Source organism: Daucus carota, chromosome 5, assembly GCF_001625215.2.
Source record: "Daucus carota subsp. sativus chromosome 5, DH1 v3.0, whole genome shotgun sequence".
Taxonomy (NCBI): Eukaryota; Viridiplantae; Streptophyta; class Magnoliopsida; order Apiales; family Apiaceae; genus Daucus; species Daucus carota.
In genome coordinates, this window is record NC_030385.2 from 47,232,487 (window position 1) to 47,248,293 (window position 15,807).

Genomic DNA, 15,807 nt, shown 5'->3' on the forward strand with positions numbered 1-15,807 from the left:
TTATGTTTTTATTAAAAAATTAAATTCTCCGAATCCGCGCGGGGATCCCCGCCTCGGGGAGGAAAATGATCCCCGTTCAGGGTTCGGGGCGAGGTCGGGGAGGGGTATTAAATTCGGGGATCGGGGTCGGGGATAGCACTCCGCGCCCCCGAAGTACCCCATGCCCATCCCTATAATCATTTCATACAAATTTAGTATAATAGTAATGCGAAATTGATAAAATAATAATTAACTATTATTTGAAGAAATTTAACAAATATATATAACATAATTATAAATAATATATATATGTATAATATAATTTTATTTGACAATCACTAATATATATATATATATATATATATATATATATATATATATATATATATATATATATGTTATAATATTGCGGTGCGATTTGAACCGCACTACTAATATCTCAAACCGCAGCCCGCACCGCGCGGTTTGTGAAAAATTCAAACCGCAACCGCATCATGAAAATTAAAAATCACGTTTTATGGTGCGGACAATTTATGCGGTTTTCTAATTACCCTATCGCTTATTATATTATAAAAATATAATCTGAACAGTCCGCTCCACGTCAACTACACATCATCATGGTGTCTCCGTAAACCCGACCCGGCCCACTTTTAAAATCTCTAATACCCTCACTTAATATACAATTACAAGAATACCAATATGGTGCATTTATTATATTTAAAATAAATGCAAAATGCAAATACATGACACCATGCATTACTGCATTAGGCATTCGAGTATTTTTAGTTTCTAGTTTCTACGAGTATGTTAGCCTGGACTTTCATTTCCGGACTTTAAGTCATTTTCCGTGTTTACTTGGGCTTTTATATCCAAGTTTTAAGTCATTTACAACTTTAAACTGAAAAATGTCTATTTATGTGATGAGTCAGAAGTTGGTTTAAAATTAAAAATAAGTCAGAAATTGACTTAAAAGCTACGGGGGAGAGACACGGTCAAAAGACTTGAAATTACAGTAAAAGAAATTTTAAACACCAAGACAGCAGAGGATAACATAAAATTTAAGTTCTGGGATGCACATACAAGCACCACCCAAAACAGCACAGATAACATCCATCCTAGTCTGTCACTTTATTAGCAGATACCTTCACAGAACAGCTGCACCTGCCAAGTACCATGTCCGAACAGCTCTCACAGATGGTTCCTATCATTCTATCAAGTTTTAGGAAACTCTTTTTCATAAACTTCACTGGCGAATTTCCAGTTAATGACTTTCCATATGTTCTTCAGGTAATCTGGCCTAACATTTTTGTACTGTAATGCACAACATTAAATATCATATCACTCATCAATAGGGTGTACAAAAGTTCAAAATAAAAAGGTCAAATCTGCAGAAGTCATATGAGAAATCAGAGATAAATTAAGATAACACGAAAAGTTTAAAAAGAGATCGATTAAGCTGACATGAAAAGTTTATAAACAAATTCAAGAGACTAATAAATGCAAGGTACATTTATCAATTTAAAGCTCTACACCATTAATTCAGTACAAGTAGATCAAAATATTTACAAATTAAATTATCAATGTACAAAGCACTCTGTTAAGATACTCCTATAATGGTATGAGATCACAGGTTGGGACATTTGTCTGGTTGATGAAATTATCAATGTACATAGCACTCTATTAAGATACTCCTATAATGATATGAGATTACAGGTCGGGACAGGTTTGGAGTTCAATTCCATCACTCAGATATTTGCCCAAAAATGGGCTTTCGAGAGGTGTTAAAGTGTAAGATATGAACCAATTAACACCCTCAAGTTTTAAATGAGTTAATAGCTCAACACACTCAATAGCGAGTTAAGTGACATTTCAATAGTTCTATAAGTTTGCTTATTGTTTGAACTTTGAACTGAGAGTGCTGTATTTGAAATCAACTCTACAGTTAAACAGGGCCGGCTCAACTCACTATGAGGCCCTAAGCAAGATTTAATGTAGGCCTTTTTCTATATATAAAAATATTTTTATTTTATTTAATATATAAATTTATATATTATTTATGATAAATTTTTATGTAATACTTATTTTTTATATTTGAAATAGTTTATATTTTGGATTCTTATAAATGATTATACATATATTTTTTTATGAGAACATAATAATTATATTTACATTTTACACAAAATTTATACATCATTTATATATTTTTATTTTTTAGGTTAATTTGTATATTAATATAACATTTAAGCTAATTAAAATTTTCAAGAGTACTATACCAATAAAGATAGAAATTACATAATTTATAATAACGTAAAACTTACGAAAAACAAAATAGATATTATTTATTCAAATAGTATATATATTACATTTATTAGGTACTTACAGATATTACTGAAAAATTCAAAATCATTTACATCATCTAATTCTCATTTTTTTAAGTTAATCTTATTTATATTACTAATATTATATATATATATATATTTATTTATTTATTTATTTAAATTAAAATAATTTATATTTATTTTAAATATTTATTTTCATAAATACAAATAAAAACTTAACTATTATAACATAAACATATATATAAAATTATAAAAAATTTGAGGCCCTTTTAGGGCTTGGGGGCCCTAAGCAACCGCTTAGTTGGCTTCACTGTTGAGCCGGCCCTGAAGTTAAATGCCAGTAAGACTAAAAATACAATAAACAGAAACTGCCATAGTTAATATATGGACTCCACAGTACAAGATACCAATGGGTATTGATATCATATGATACAATTGATATTCATACAATGTAACATATAATTACTTTAGCAAGCAATTAACACTTCCTATTTTCTTTTCCAGATATATCACACCATTCAACAGCCTTTATCAAGTTATCACATCCACTGCTTAGACGCTGAAATCAGTAAAATATAAATACAACTACTAATAGCACACAACCTTCACAATGTAACATATTACAGTAGCAAGACGAACAAAACAGTAAATCTCATATTCATTCAAATATTAGAGTATTTTCAGAATAATGGGCTGTAGTATATCCAAACACATTGATGAATATTAAAAAACCTTAATACCCTTTAACCAGTAGTAAATATACTTCTGCAGTGGTGGGGTGGTGCAAGACATGTGCAAAACTATTAATTGACTGCACTAGGTCACAGCAGTAACATTTAATGGCTATAATAAGTGTCAGCGATATTTAAGGATTTGAAGAGAAGAGTATTTAAAGAAAGAAAACCAAAGGTTATGTTTTTTCTTTCAAGAGTTAGTCTGCTGTAAAACAACATACCAAAATTACCAAATGTAGGATTTACAGAACTTTTTAAAATTTAGCTTCAAGTTTGTTAGGAAATTATATGACGCATGGTAGATATCCTTCAATTCCAATACAATTATTGCATAACGTATATTTTATGCCATACACTTGTGTAGATACTCTGTGTATAAGGAATAGTATGAATACTAGCCAAACAGCTTCCTATACATATAACTTGGCACAATAACAGAGAACTCCCGAAGATTCAGTACCTGCAAGTAGTAGGCATGTTCCCATACATCAATACCAAGCAGGGGAACCAAATTAGATCCGCCACTAACCAGAGGGTCCTGCATTACAAAAACACAATTAACAAATTACGTTAACAGACCAAAAGCAAAATAAATGCAATATTAAAAATTGCCACTTTCAATTAGGGGGCACGGAGTGCCATACACCGATTAGTCACATGCCTCACTTTCACCTCAAAACTTACTAGGCTTCTGAGGCCTTTACGCTTCAGTGTGCCTCCAAGACTATAACAACTATGATATCTATCTCTTCCGAATATTATTTTCTTTTACATTATATGTTTCAATTTTTCTCTATAATACATTACTATAACAGTTCCTGAATATTCAAACAACAATACTAGTTCATAATATCATGAATCATACTACTAGTTCTATATATGATGGACATGCTTTATTTACTATAATAGCAGGGACATTAGCCAACTCAAGTGACTGTCCAAATAAGGTCCATAATGCTACAAGTTGCAAATACCTGGCTTTAGATTGTAGGAGTGACATGAAGTTACAAATATAGTCCCTATCGAAGCAAGGTCAGGTTAAAGCAAAACATATTTGAGAATGCAAGGAGCAAATAGGTTAAATCCTGATTTCGAAATTTACAAGACAATAGCTCCACATTATTATTTACAATAATTTCAGCTTTTTGTAGTTTATTAAAATTACAATTCTCACCTACAGTTCCTAATATTTTGGTACTTGACAGTTTTCCTCGAAGATAATTAAATTATCTAGCAGTAGTTGACACGTATTGCTCCTGAGAGAAATTGGTTTTAAATTGTTATTTGTTCTTTTGTAATTAACTTTTAGCCTCCTGCTTTTAATTGGTCTAAGCTGTTGATGTTAAGAAGACCATAATGCTTATTTAAATTGGATTAGCGCCAGTTATTGCATACAATACCTGATTTGCAGTGGTCTCTACCACCAGCCTTTTCAGTTCTTTGTCCAAACCAAGCCACTGTCAAGCACACAAAAAAAAAAAACAACAGGGATATATAGCATTGTTAGACTTCCAACAAATGGCCCATATATCAAGTTATGCTTATAGAGCATACCACCCATCCCGAACCCTGTAAAGCAGCCCCTTCGGCATTCATCTTCTGAACTAATGCCTCCACCGAACCAAATTGAGTGTCAATAGCATCTCCAATGGACCCCTTAGGAGGCTCACCACCTCCTTCCTGGAAAAAAGGTTTTAAAAAAAAATTGTAAGATTGCAAGGGAAGTGATGGTTAAAACATGGAAGCTTACCGCAACTGGAGCAAGATTCTTCCAGAAAATCGAATGATTGATATGACCTGCTAGGAAGTTAATAATTCATGTTAGTACATCAAATTTGACGATAGAGCGGTGAATCCCTTTGAACCTGTATCATTAGAATAATGGTATGGTTCTAAATTTATATTTTAAACAATGTTGATGTCCAGAACTATGATACCATCCTAATTGAACTCACAAGCACCTAGCAATATGCCACTGAATTGAGATTGTGGTGTAAAATAATAGTTCCTCCGGTCCAAAACCGACAAGTCCTTAATATAGTAGTTTTCTACCTAACATAATATTTGTACTTGAGTATTTTAAATTTAAACGAAACTTATATTTATAAAATATATATATTTATCAACTATAAAAATGTAAATACTAATATATAATTTGTATAATATAACGGGTTGGGTTGGGTTGGATAAGGGTTGAAATTTGTTACAACTTGACCCAACCCAACCTATTCGGGTTAAAGAAAAACAAACCCATTAATACTTCGGTTTCGGATGGTTCATATTGATCGGGTCAAAAAAAGGGTGGGTTGGGTTGGTTTTGCGGGTTGTTCGGGTTTTTGTTCACCCCTATCTACAATGACTAATTTTAAGGGTGTCTTAATCCCCATTTGTAGCAGAATACAGTAGTTTTGGAGTGATAGTACTCAACGTCTCAACCTACCTAGAGCATGTGTGGCTATTCAGACTTTATGCCGCTATGAACAAAAAACAAAAGGCTGAAATGCTCTTATTGACAAGAGAATCTCTTGAGCTCAAACATAAAACACAAGTGTGGATCATTTACAAGAGAAATTCTATCCATGGCTGCTCTCAATTTATTTCATACGTCCCGGTCACGCACTTCAAGTACCTTTCAACTTATATCCATCATTAGAATATCTTATTAAAGTGTTGTAATCATTATTAACCTCATTTTCATAATTAATCACCTTGTTGATAAAATAATGAGGCGAATCTCTTTGCCTAACAATCAATTTTCATAGTAAAGATTGTTCATGAGATGATTCAAAAAAAAAAACAAAAGGCTAAAATGCTCTTATCGACAAGAGAATCTCTTGAGCTCAAACATAACACACAAGTGTGGATCATTTACAAGAGAAATTCTTTCCATGGCTGCTCTCAATTTATTTCATACGTCCTGGTCATGCACTTGAAGTACCTTTCAACTTATATCCATCGTTAGAATATCTTATTAAAGTGTTGTAATGATTATTAACCTCATTTTCATAATTAATCACCTTATTGATATTTTAATGAGGCGAATCTCTTTGCCAAACAATCAATTTTCATAGTAAAGATTGTTCCTGAGATGATTCTTGTCAAAATGCTCCAAAGTAAAGCTACTTGAATCTCAATGAGGTAAAAGCTTTTCAAAATGGAACCAAACCACAAAGTTGGCCCCGTTTTGGTTTTTAATTACAGAAACAAATAATTTTGGTCTCGGTTCCATTTTGGAGTCGAAACCGCACTACCCCTAGTTTAATTGGGATTTTAAAGGATTTTTTCAATTATTTTTAGGGATTTTTTTTCATTAATCAAATCCATGTGTATTCAACTTGAACTTTGAAAAATGTATCAGAATCTTAGGAAATTCGTTATGGATTTCAACTAACCCCAAAAATTTGGTGGTATTCAATCATGATTTTAAATATGCTTAAAAATCCGTATCCAATTATGCTTTTTGAAATCCCGCCATAATCCACGAATTGTTCTATGTATTGTGCTCTACAACATTTTATCTAAAATCCAGATACGATCCCCATAAACTGTTATAAATCCATTGAAATCCCAATTAAAAACACCCTAAAGTAAGAAAATTATCATTCCTTAGAACTTTAATTTTTTTGATAAAAGTAGCAATGATAATGTTTGTGTGTGAGAGAGAGAGATTAACCTCCGCCATTGAATTTGAGAGCGGCGTGGAGTTTAGCAATACTTGTAGAGTCAGACCGGGAGACAGCGGCATCGAGCTGTTCGAGAGCTTTGTTGTAATTGGTGACATAAGTCTGGTGATGCTTCTGGTGGTGCAGCTTCATTATCTCACCGCTAATCGCCGGCTCTAGTGCACCATAGTCGTAAGCTAGGTCCGGTAGAGTGAACGGAGTCGTCTGTATTCCTCGTATCTGCTCAAAACTTGACCGTAAGCTTGTTTTAGTTACTAGGGTTCGGAAAGCCATTTCTAATCTGATCTCTATTCTCCGTCGGCTGCTTTTAATTTATTCAGGATTGTTCGTTCGAGGGGTGGTATCTGGTATGTTATATATATTTTATATTTATATTATTTGATTTCATTTTGTATTAAATATTGATATTTTATTTTTGACAAAAAATAATAATATTGATATTTTATTATTTAAATATAGGAAAAAATTATTTAAAATGAATTCATTTAGTACCTCCATCTCATATCCAACTCACTGCATTCAGTCGGTTCGGTCCAGAATCGAAAACCGAATTAGAATTTTTTTCCCGGACCGAACCTGACCGAAATTAACTTATGGACCGAACTGGAACCGAACCAAAATCTAATTTGGTCCAGACCGAAGAACCGAACAAACCGAAATCATGAAAAATTTGGAACCGAATTTATACGATTCAGTTCGATTTTTCGGTTCCGGTTCGATTTTGCACACCCCTGCAACTCCCTCCCCTTTTGAGTATCAAAAATCCATATTTTTAAATTTTTAAGATATAAATTTAAGATTTTGTTAAGATTTTGTTTTTCCACTCAAACATCATGTATGGATTCCATACATACATACATGATAACAGGTACCCATGGTCCAAACCACCGACTCGATTTTAAGAAAATATAATAAAAATGTTTAGCATTCTTATAAATATAACATATAAATGTAAAATAATTTTTTCAAAACAAGTTCTTGTTTCATCATATAAACTTGTACAAGCATATTTAATAATCTGGATTTCATTTGATCTTGTCCGGAAATTTAGATTTGGACATATAAATTTATTATAAATTTGATAATTTAAAATAACAACTCAAATTATATTATTTGAAATCCAATATTTGAAATGAAATGCGTGTTTTTAAACACCTTCTTATATTTTTATCATTTGTTATCCGTATCGACGAAAATTAATTGTATATGGGTGGAGTTTGGGATTTATGTTAAACCATTTTCAACAAATATGATTCACAAATTTATGATGTTTTTTATTTTTTATTAGTAATTTGATCTAACCAACATGTTTATATCCAAAAATTAGAGATATATAATATTTCAATAAATATAATTTTTACTTTTCTACATGATTACTTATTCATAATTCATTTTTACGCAGATAGATTGTATCATATATAATACTCGTGAAAATAGAATTTTTTTTATTCAAGAAACTAAAACATCTAACCGAAAAGCATGCAAAAATGTCACATCGCTTGATTCGAAGAGTGAAATCATGTCAAGATTTATGTCAAGACTTAAGATGGTATGGTCCATCACTTCCCCACTTTTCTTCCCTTTTCACACTAATTTTATTCCATTATCTTTGTTTTATATATTAAAAATCAAAGGGTTTCAATTTCCATCACTTCACCCACTTTTTTTTCTCTCTCTCATTTTCACTATTTTATATATAACACAAATTATATGTAAACAAATGGGCGGAGACAGAGGGTGTAATAAAGTATTGAGCAATTTCGGGGGTGTCAAACAGATAATTTGAATCTGACTTTTTGAAAGGATAATATCCTAATTAGGATCCGACTATATTATTCGGAGACGGATAATATCCAGATTCGAATCCGATTTTTGATAAAAAAATTTATATTAAAAATTCAGGAAAAAATAAAAAATTAAAATTACAATTAAAAATTAATTTTAAAATTGAGTTAAGAATTAAATTCATTAAAGATAATTTATATTTATTCAAAATTGATTTTTATTTGTCTTTCAATATACATTTGTTATCCTTAAAATATTAAAATAAAATAATATTATAATATAAGTCTATGATATTTCACAATTATATAAAATTTATATAAATATATTATTTTATGATTACATATATAAATATACATAAGTATGAGAAAAGTTCTATGAAGACTGAATTTTTTGGAGGATGGAGAGACTTAATCACAGTCATCCATTTCTTACACATCCAAGGGCTCATGTTATTTGTCATGCACATTCGTTTTCTCTCCCTATCATGTCCTGCACTTCTGAATCGGTGAACAACAAACAGTACTTCTAAATCTCGCATAACGTAAAATAATAATTCCATAATATTGGTGTTCAATCACCGAAATCCTAACAAATAAAAATAATAATTGCATACAAAACAAAAATGTAGTTAGACATTGTTATGATTGGCACTGAACTCATTAACATTGTTCTACAACGAATTGAATTTGTTGCAAGACAAAATAACACTTAGATATATCACAAATATGCGAGACAAATTATTAATATTACATCACTAGAAATGCAAGACAAGAATAGTGTAAATTATAAATATAGTTTTGAATTAAAACTAAAACAAGAAATGCAGGACAAGAATATTAATAATACATTACTAGAAATGTAGGACGAGAATAGTGTAAATTATTAATATCACATTACTAGAAATACAGGACAAGAAATGCAGGACAAAGAATATTTAATCATGTCCATTAATTATCAGATTATTTTAACGGTAGATCTTGTAGTCTCTAAGGACTCAAAGTTTTCTAATATTCTACATGCAAAACATACATGATATTCAAGATTTTAAATGATATAAGGATCTTTGTACAACCTGTTTTGCAAAATTATGAGTTTTGCAATATTTTTATGCAATATTTTACTTGCAGAACATAAGTGGTCTCCAAAAAAAGTGGTCTCCATAGAACTTAACTCAGTATTTATAATATTTAAATATCACATATATTTAACTTCGGATTCGGATATTATCGGATATGAATATGCCTGTATCCGTATCCGGAATTGTCGGATTCAGATGCTAATAATATCCGCTTTGTTTCAGATACAAATAATATCCGTTTATCTCGAATACAAATGCGGTATTTTCGAACAGATGTCGGAATTTTCGGACATTTTTGATAGCCCTATAGCAATTTTAACAAACAGATAGCAGGAACGGAAAAGAATACCAGGGTCTTTGGGGTTATTTTATGTTTAGGCTACCTTTTTTGACAATATCTGTGGATAAGAATATATGGAAAAAAAAGAGAAGAAGTTTCAGATATAGTGGCTACCAAGGTGACCACGCTAGAACACACAATGACGCTGTATATATGCAATAATGTACAAAAGATTGGAATTTTCGAAGAAATATCGTTTATTAAATGATTAATGATTATTGTCTATCTATTAGATTGAATTTATCGAACAACATTTACTAGCCGTGTAAATAAAATTGTTAGCTAAAAGAATAAAAATAGATAATTATATAAAATTTGTCGAACCCCTAAATTTTATAATGATTAAATATATTTAAAAATATGTTATTTTACTATTTTCAAATTCTAAAGACTATATTTTAAACAATAGTATTTATCGTAGATAATTTTCATAAATACTTTTTCTTCTAAACCTTTTATATAAGTATATATGCTATTGTGATTAGTTATGATAATTTTATTATTTGAAATTATGTTCATTTACTATTTTCAACTATTATATTCTTAAATATAAATTTTTTATTATGGACAAATTTGATAAATAAGTTTTTTTTCTTCTGAATTCAATCAAATAAAGGCTTTATACAAGGATATATATTATTTAATTAATCAAAATACTTTTATTTATAATGCAAATTAGACAATTTTCTAAATTAATTTCATTCACAAATTTATTTAATATTTTAGGTACAAAATAATATTTTTCTAAAGTCATATGTGATTATGATCCTGTTTGTCCTGGCTTAAAACCTGAGTTTTAAATAATTTTATACTTTAAACTGAAAAATGTCTGTTTGTGTAATAAATTAGACGTCGGCTTGAAATCAGAAATAAGCCATAAGTTATTAATAATTAAAAATTACCTAAACAGAATAAGCCATACGCTCAGCCAAACGACTTTTGTATGTCCAACTTACTTACGTGTTTATCAATTTTTTTTAAATTTTAAAATAAAAAATTTATATTTTTAGTTAAAAATAACATTTAAATTATTTTCACATCAACAAATATATATCTAAAATAGTTCAAAACGATGTAAATTCTAATAAAAAAATAAATTATATCTAAGAATATAATGTGTGTGTGTGTATATATATATATTTGCATTTATATAATATTTTATAATAAACAATAAAATATATTTTCTTTATTATTTAATTTTACACTAAAAACATAATTTATAAATCTAAATTTTAGGTATTATTAGGGGTAGGGATGAGATGTTAAATATCTAAAATTTTAACATGGTTATATGAGTAGATATATCAGTACTTATAATTTTTCGAAAGATATTGAATGTGAATTCCGAGTCTGTATGTCTATCATAGAATCGGGTTTTAGATAGAACGAATTTATTGTTAGAAATTACAATATACATATATATCGAGGATAAGTGTATTATGTGATTGAGATAAATACGGTTGAAAATTACTTGTAGAAAATTATAAAAGTGACTAGATACGGTCGAAAATAAACAATCATAATTTTAGCATGTTTTTATTTTTTTTAACTAATCAGTTTAGACATGTATCTATGTTTTAACTAATCTATGTTCTTTACCAACCAGGGAAATGGGAAGGAGCTTAGCCAGCTAGAGCCAATGGCCAGTGGAAGGAGATTGCGATAGAGCCTACTGCGAGCGAAGATAAAGGGGAATTTGATGTGGATGCTTATTTATTCCTTTTATCTTAGCATAAGCAGCTCATGGAGGAGTTAGTTTCCTATGAGTATCTCCAGCAGATTACCTATATCATGTCCTAAGCTAAAAATTTGAGGAATATGGACAAAAATTTACCCCAGCAGAATCCTTACTCATTTACTAAATTTTAGGATCCACTTTTCATTGCTCATAAATAGGTAACACCTAACCCATTCTTCATTTGTTTTTTCATGATTAAATATTCAACTTCCACTTTTTGGACACTCTTTCCCATATTTTTCTTATTATTTTTTGTTATAAGAATTTGAATTTAATACTATAATAATAATATGGAACATAAATAGGGATCATTATTGGAGTTCTCAATCAATATAGGATCCTTATTTCTTAGAATTTGAATTGTTTACTCTGCTGGAGATGCTCTAACAATCTTAAATATTTAATTTATATTTTGGTTAATGACAACGATGGAAATATCACTTATATTTTGCTGATGACAAGTAACAAATAACTTGTGTTTTGAATAATGGATTGCATAAGCAATGTGCCTTCTAAGTCCTGGTATTTTATGTAAGGTGGTTTGGATATTTGGATGTTAAATCTGGTTTAAAATTATTGTTCGTTAGATTTTTCAATTCTTCGATTTGTATTGGTAGGTAGAGGTCTGAATTTTTTTCATAATTGCATAATAAATTCAACCGAAAAAATGATGATATAATTTCGACCACATAGTTTCGGTCGAATTTATTTCAATTGGTGGAAGTTCGAAATTTTGGTCGAATTTATAGTTTCGACCAAAATTTTAAGTTTTGAGCGGCAAATCAAAAATTTCAAAGTCGGGATGAAATTTCTCGCCATACTATTTCGACCGTTTTTAGTCAAAATTGTTTAGTCGAAGATATAGAAATGTCAGTTGAAAATAACTATCTTGAACCGGTTTCTTATTTTTTACTAATTTATATTCGACAGAGTTGTTTGGCTGACCTTATTTTTGGAAAAAGTATGTGTAACTCTACTTTTTTCTCATATAAACACTTATTTTTTTTGTTATATAACGAACTTAAAACACTTTCTTAATATTTATATCTAAAAAATTAATAAAAATAGGTATTTTTTAAAAATAAATGCTTAAATTTGAGAAGTAATGGTTGCCCAAAAACAAACACATAATCATCTGATATGAATATCTTTATTAAAGATTTTAGTGGATCAAATATGAAATTCATTTCCGCAAACCTGTGATTCATAAAAGTCACATATTTGTAAAGGATACATTATTATGGACACATATATGAAAAATCCGTGATAACAAACATATTTCTTATAGTGTTGTTTACACCACAAAAAAATAGTGTGCTATAGATGGCTGAAACGAAAATATAAAAAATGTCAATGAGTAGCTTCGTAGGAACTAAATGATCGTTTTAACCAAAGTAGGATACGTTATCCGTCGAAAGAGTGCTATAATTGGTAGCAGTAGATGTCGTTACTGTGTACATGGAATTAGATGAGGATGAAGTCGTTGTAGGAGCAGATGTTGGTTGTTGTAGCAGCTGCGACTGTGACGTAGGTATGGGCAATGGTGCAGTGTTTATGACAGATACGGCAGCTCCTGAAGAAATGAAGTCACCAACATGAGTGGGTAGTACACCAGTAGTTTTCCTAGTCGCTGTGTAATATTTGTTGTATCTTAAGATCTCATCCTTTACTGCGCTGAGTTCAACTTGCAAAGATTGAATTTGTTGCTGCAAAGCTGAAATTGCACCCATGCAACCATAAACCGGATCTCTTAACCTAACATTAGCCTCATAAACCAAACTGTTTGCAGCATCGGCTCTTTGATTCTCTGGTACCTCCTGAAATATATATGGATGGTAATTACTTGTCAGAATGGACTGAATAGATCAGATCAATTGCAGTGTTATAAAGTTTATATTGTCTTATATATGATAATAATTCGTAACTAATACATACCAAAAGCAACTTAGAAACATTACTTGCGCCAAAGACTTTGTGAACAGAAGCAAACTTTTGGGGTTCATGTGGGGAGAAATAAGGAGAGAAGGGACATTCTTGAGCACACCTTCTTCTAAGAAGCTTACATGCGGCACAGGGTGTAATTGTGTTTAAGCTTCCCGGATGTCGCAACGACATATGTCTCCTTCCCATATTATTTGCGAAACTAGCTTGCTTGAAGCAATAGTGGTGGATAGTCGAATTTCTTGCCGATCTTAATACCTACCCATCATCAACAAGATTCTTGGTTTCGTATCTGAATGGAGACGGTGGAGAGCGGAGACTGTGTGCGGGTGCGAGTACAGGATAAAGAGATGCGAGTGAGAGGAGAGGAAAAAGAGATGCAGAGATGTGACCTTGGGATACGTTAAAAATGGATACGTTAGGGCTACTTTTTGTGCACTAGCTGGACTTGAATGTGCCAATGCCGGTGCGCTGGAGCGAGTGCAGATATAATTGATGCTCACGTGCGTATCCTTGTTATGTGGGTGTTGACTTTCTTAAGCAACAAATATGTACTCCCTCTGTCCCATTTAATTGTATACATTTCTTTTCAACTGCTCGACACGCATTTCAATGCTTTTATAAAATATAGTTCCGTAACTTATTTTTGAGATTTTCTTTTTCTGAATAAAAATATAACATCCAAACTTTAATTCAGAAAAAGAAAATTTTAAAAATAAATTACACAACTACACTTAACAGGAGCATTAAAGTCCGTGCCGCGTTCCCGTCCCCCAATGTATACAACTCAGGGGGACGGAGGGAGTATTCGTAGATTTGATCATTGCTCCCTGGTGCATGTGGTCTAATGCTTTGACGAGGCATGATCATACTAAAGCAATTATGGTTGGGCAAGAATCGATAACGTCAAATTAAATGCGGCAATTAGTTCCCGACTCCCCCAACTTGACTTGAAAATACTCCCTCCCTTCCCTTTTTACTTGTCACTTTTGATTTTGTACCGATCAAATTAACTTTTACTTGTCAATTGAAAAAAATAAAAAAATATGTTATCGGAAATAACTTTTAATCTACTTTAAAACGTAATTTTCAGTTTTTTAAAATAATGAAGAAGTAACTTATAATCCTTGCTAAAAAATTAGTCAATTTGACCAACAAAAATAGAATTGTGACTCTAGAAAGGGACGGAGGAATACATGCATTTATAGTACTCGGAAGCAAATTTAAAAATATCGATTGACTTACCAATTTAGGATTTATTTGAGATTTTTCAATAAATTAGAGATTTTGAGTCAAATCAGAGCATAATCAATAAAATATTTTAAGAGCATTAATTGGAGATTAATCGAGTACTTACTACAAGAAAAATCAGGTTCCCACAACTGTTTTTCCACCCTTGTCTAACCTTGAAATCTCCCGTTGAATATCGAATCGCCGTCTAATTTCTATCATACAAGTCCGGATTAACCATTTGTTAGAACAATATAGCACGATAGTTTCCTGTTGCTTGTTAAAGTTACTTATGAATAACATTGTCTTTGAAGGACAATTGTTAAAAGACATATAATACAATAGTTTTTAAATGACAAACAACGGGGTATTCATGTCAAGTAACGCATTCTATTTTTTTATATTTTCTGTTAAACAACGTTACATCGACTACCCTGTGGTCGGAAAGCATAGCAACAACAAGTCTGAAAAGATGCCTTGTAGTAGCTTTTTGTAGATGACAGCTTAAGGCAAGAACATTTATCAAAGATCCCTTTGAAAATTCGTCAAAAACTCGAACTTCGTTATATCTGCTCCGATTCAGTCCCGATTGCCCCAAATATGGTCCTGACCAAATTTATATATCCATAGGAACCCATTTATGTGAAAATATCAAAAGAAACTTCCCGGTGAAATTTTCATGAAATTCCCGTGTACTAACCCCTTTGAGAATTCGTCAAAAACTCGAACTTCGTTATATCTGCTCCGATTCAGTCCCGATTGACCCAAATATGGTCGTGACCAAATTCATATATCCACAGGGACCCATTTATGTAAAAATATAAAAAGAAACTTCCCGGTGAAATTTTCATGAAATTCTCGTGTACTAACCCATTTGAGAATTCGTCAAAAACTCGAACTTCGTTATATCTGCTCCGATTCAGTCGCGACTGCCCCAAATATGATCATGACCAAATTCAT

At 31.1% G+C, this 15,807-nt stretch overlaps 2 protein-coding genes across 2 annotated transcripts; both read right to left on the reverse strand.

The window, feature by feature from the left end:
• Positions 1-964: 964 nt before the first annotated feature.
• Positions 965-7,079, reverse strand: LOC108223791 (superoxide dismutase [Mn], mitochondrial). Its single transcript, XM_017398212.2, has 6 exons — positions 6,726-7,079; positions 4,803-4,849; positions 4,607-4,732; positions 4,453-4,509; positions 3,513-3,590; positions 965-1,290 (listed from the first exon to the last, which is right to left on the reverse strand). Exons 1-6 carry the CDS (start codon positions 7,006-7,008, stop codon positions 1,192-1,194), a joined length of 690 nt encoding a protein of 229 aa, XP_017253701.1. The 5' UTR covers positions 7,009-7,079; the 3' UTR covers positions 965-1,191.
• A 5,857-nt stretch (positions 7,080-12,936) lies between these two features.
• LOC108222341 (LOB domain-containing protein 15) lies at positions 12,937-14,080 on the reverse strand. The gene is made up of 2 exons (XM_017396259.2): positions 13,612-14,080; positions 12,937-13,493 (listed from the first exon to the last, which is right to left on the reverse strand). The coding sequence occupies exons 1-2, from the start codon at positions 13,804-13,806 to the stop codon at positions 13,062-13,064; spliced, it is 627 nt and encodes a 208-aa protein (XP_017251748.1). The 5' UTR covers positions 13,807-14,080; the 3' UTR covers positions 12,937-13,061.
• Positions 14,081-15,807: the final 1,727 nt, after the last annotated feature.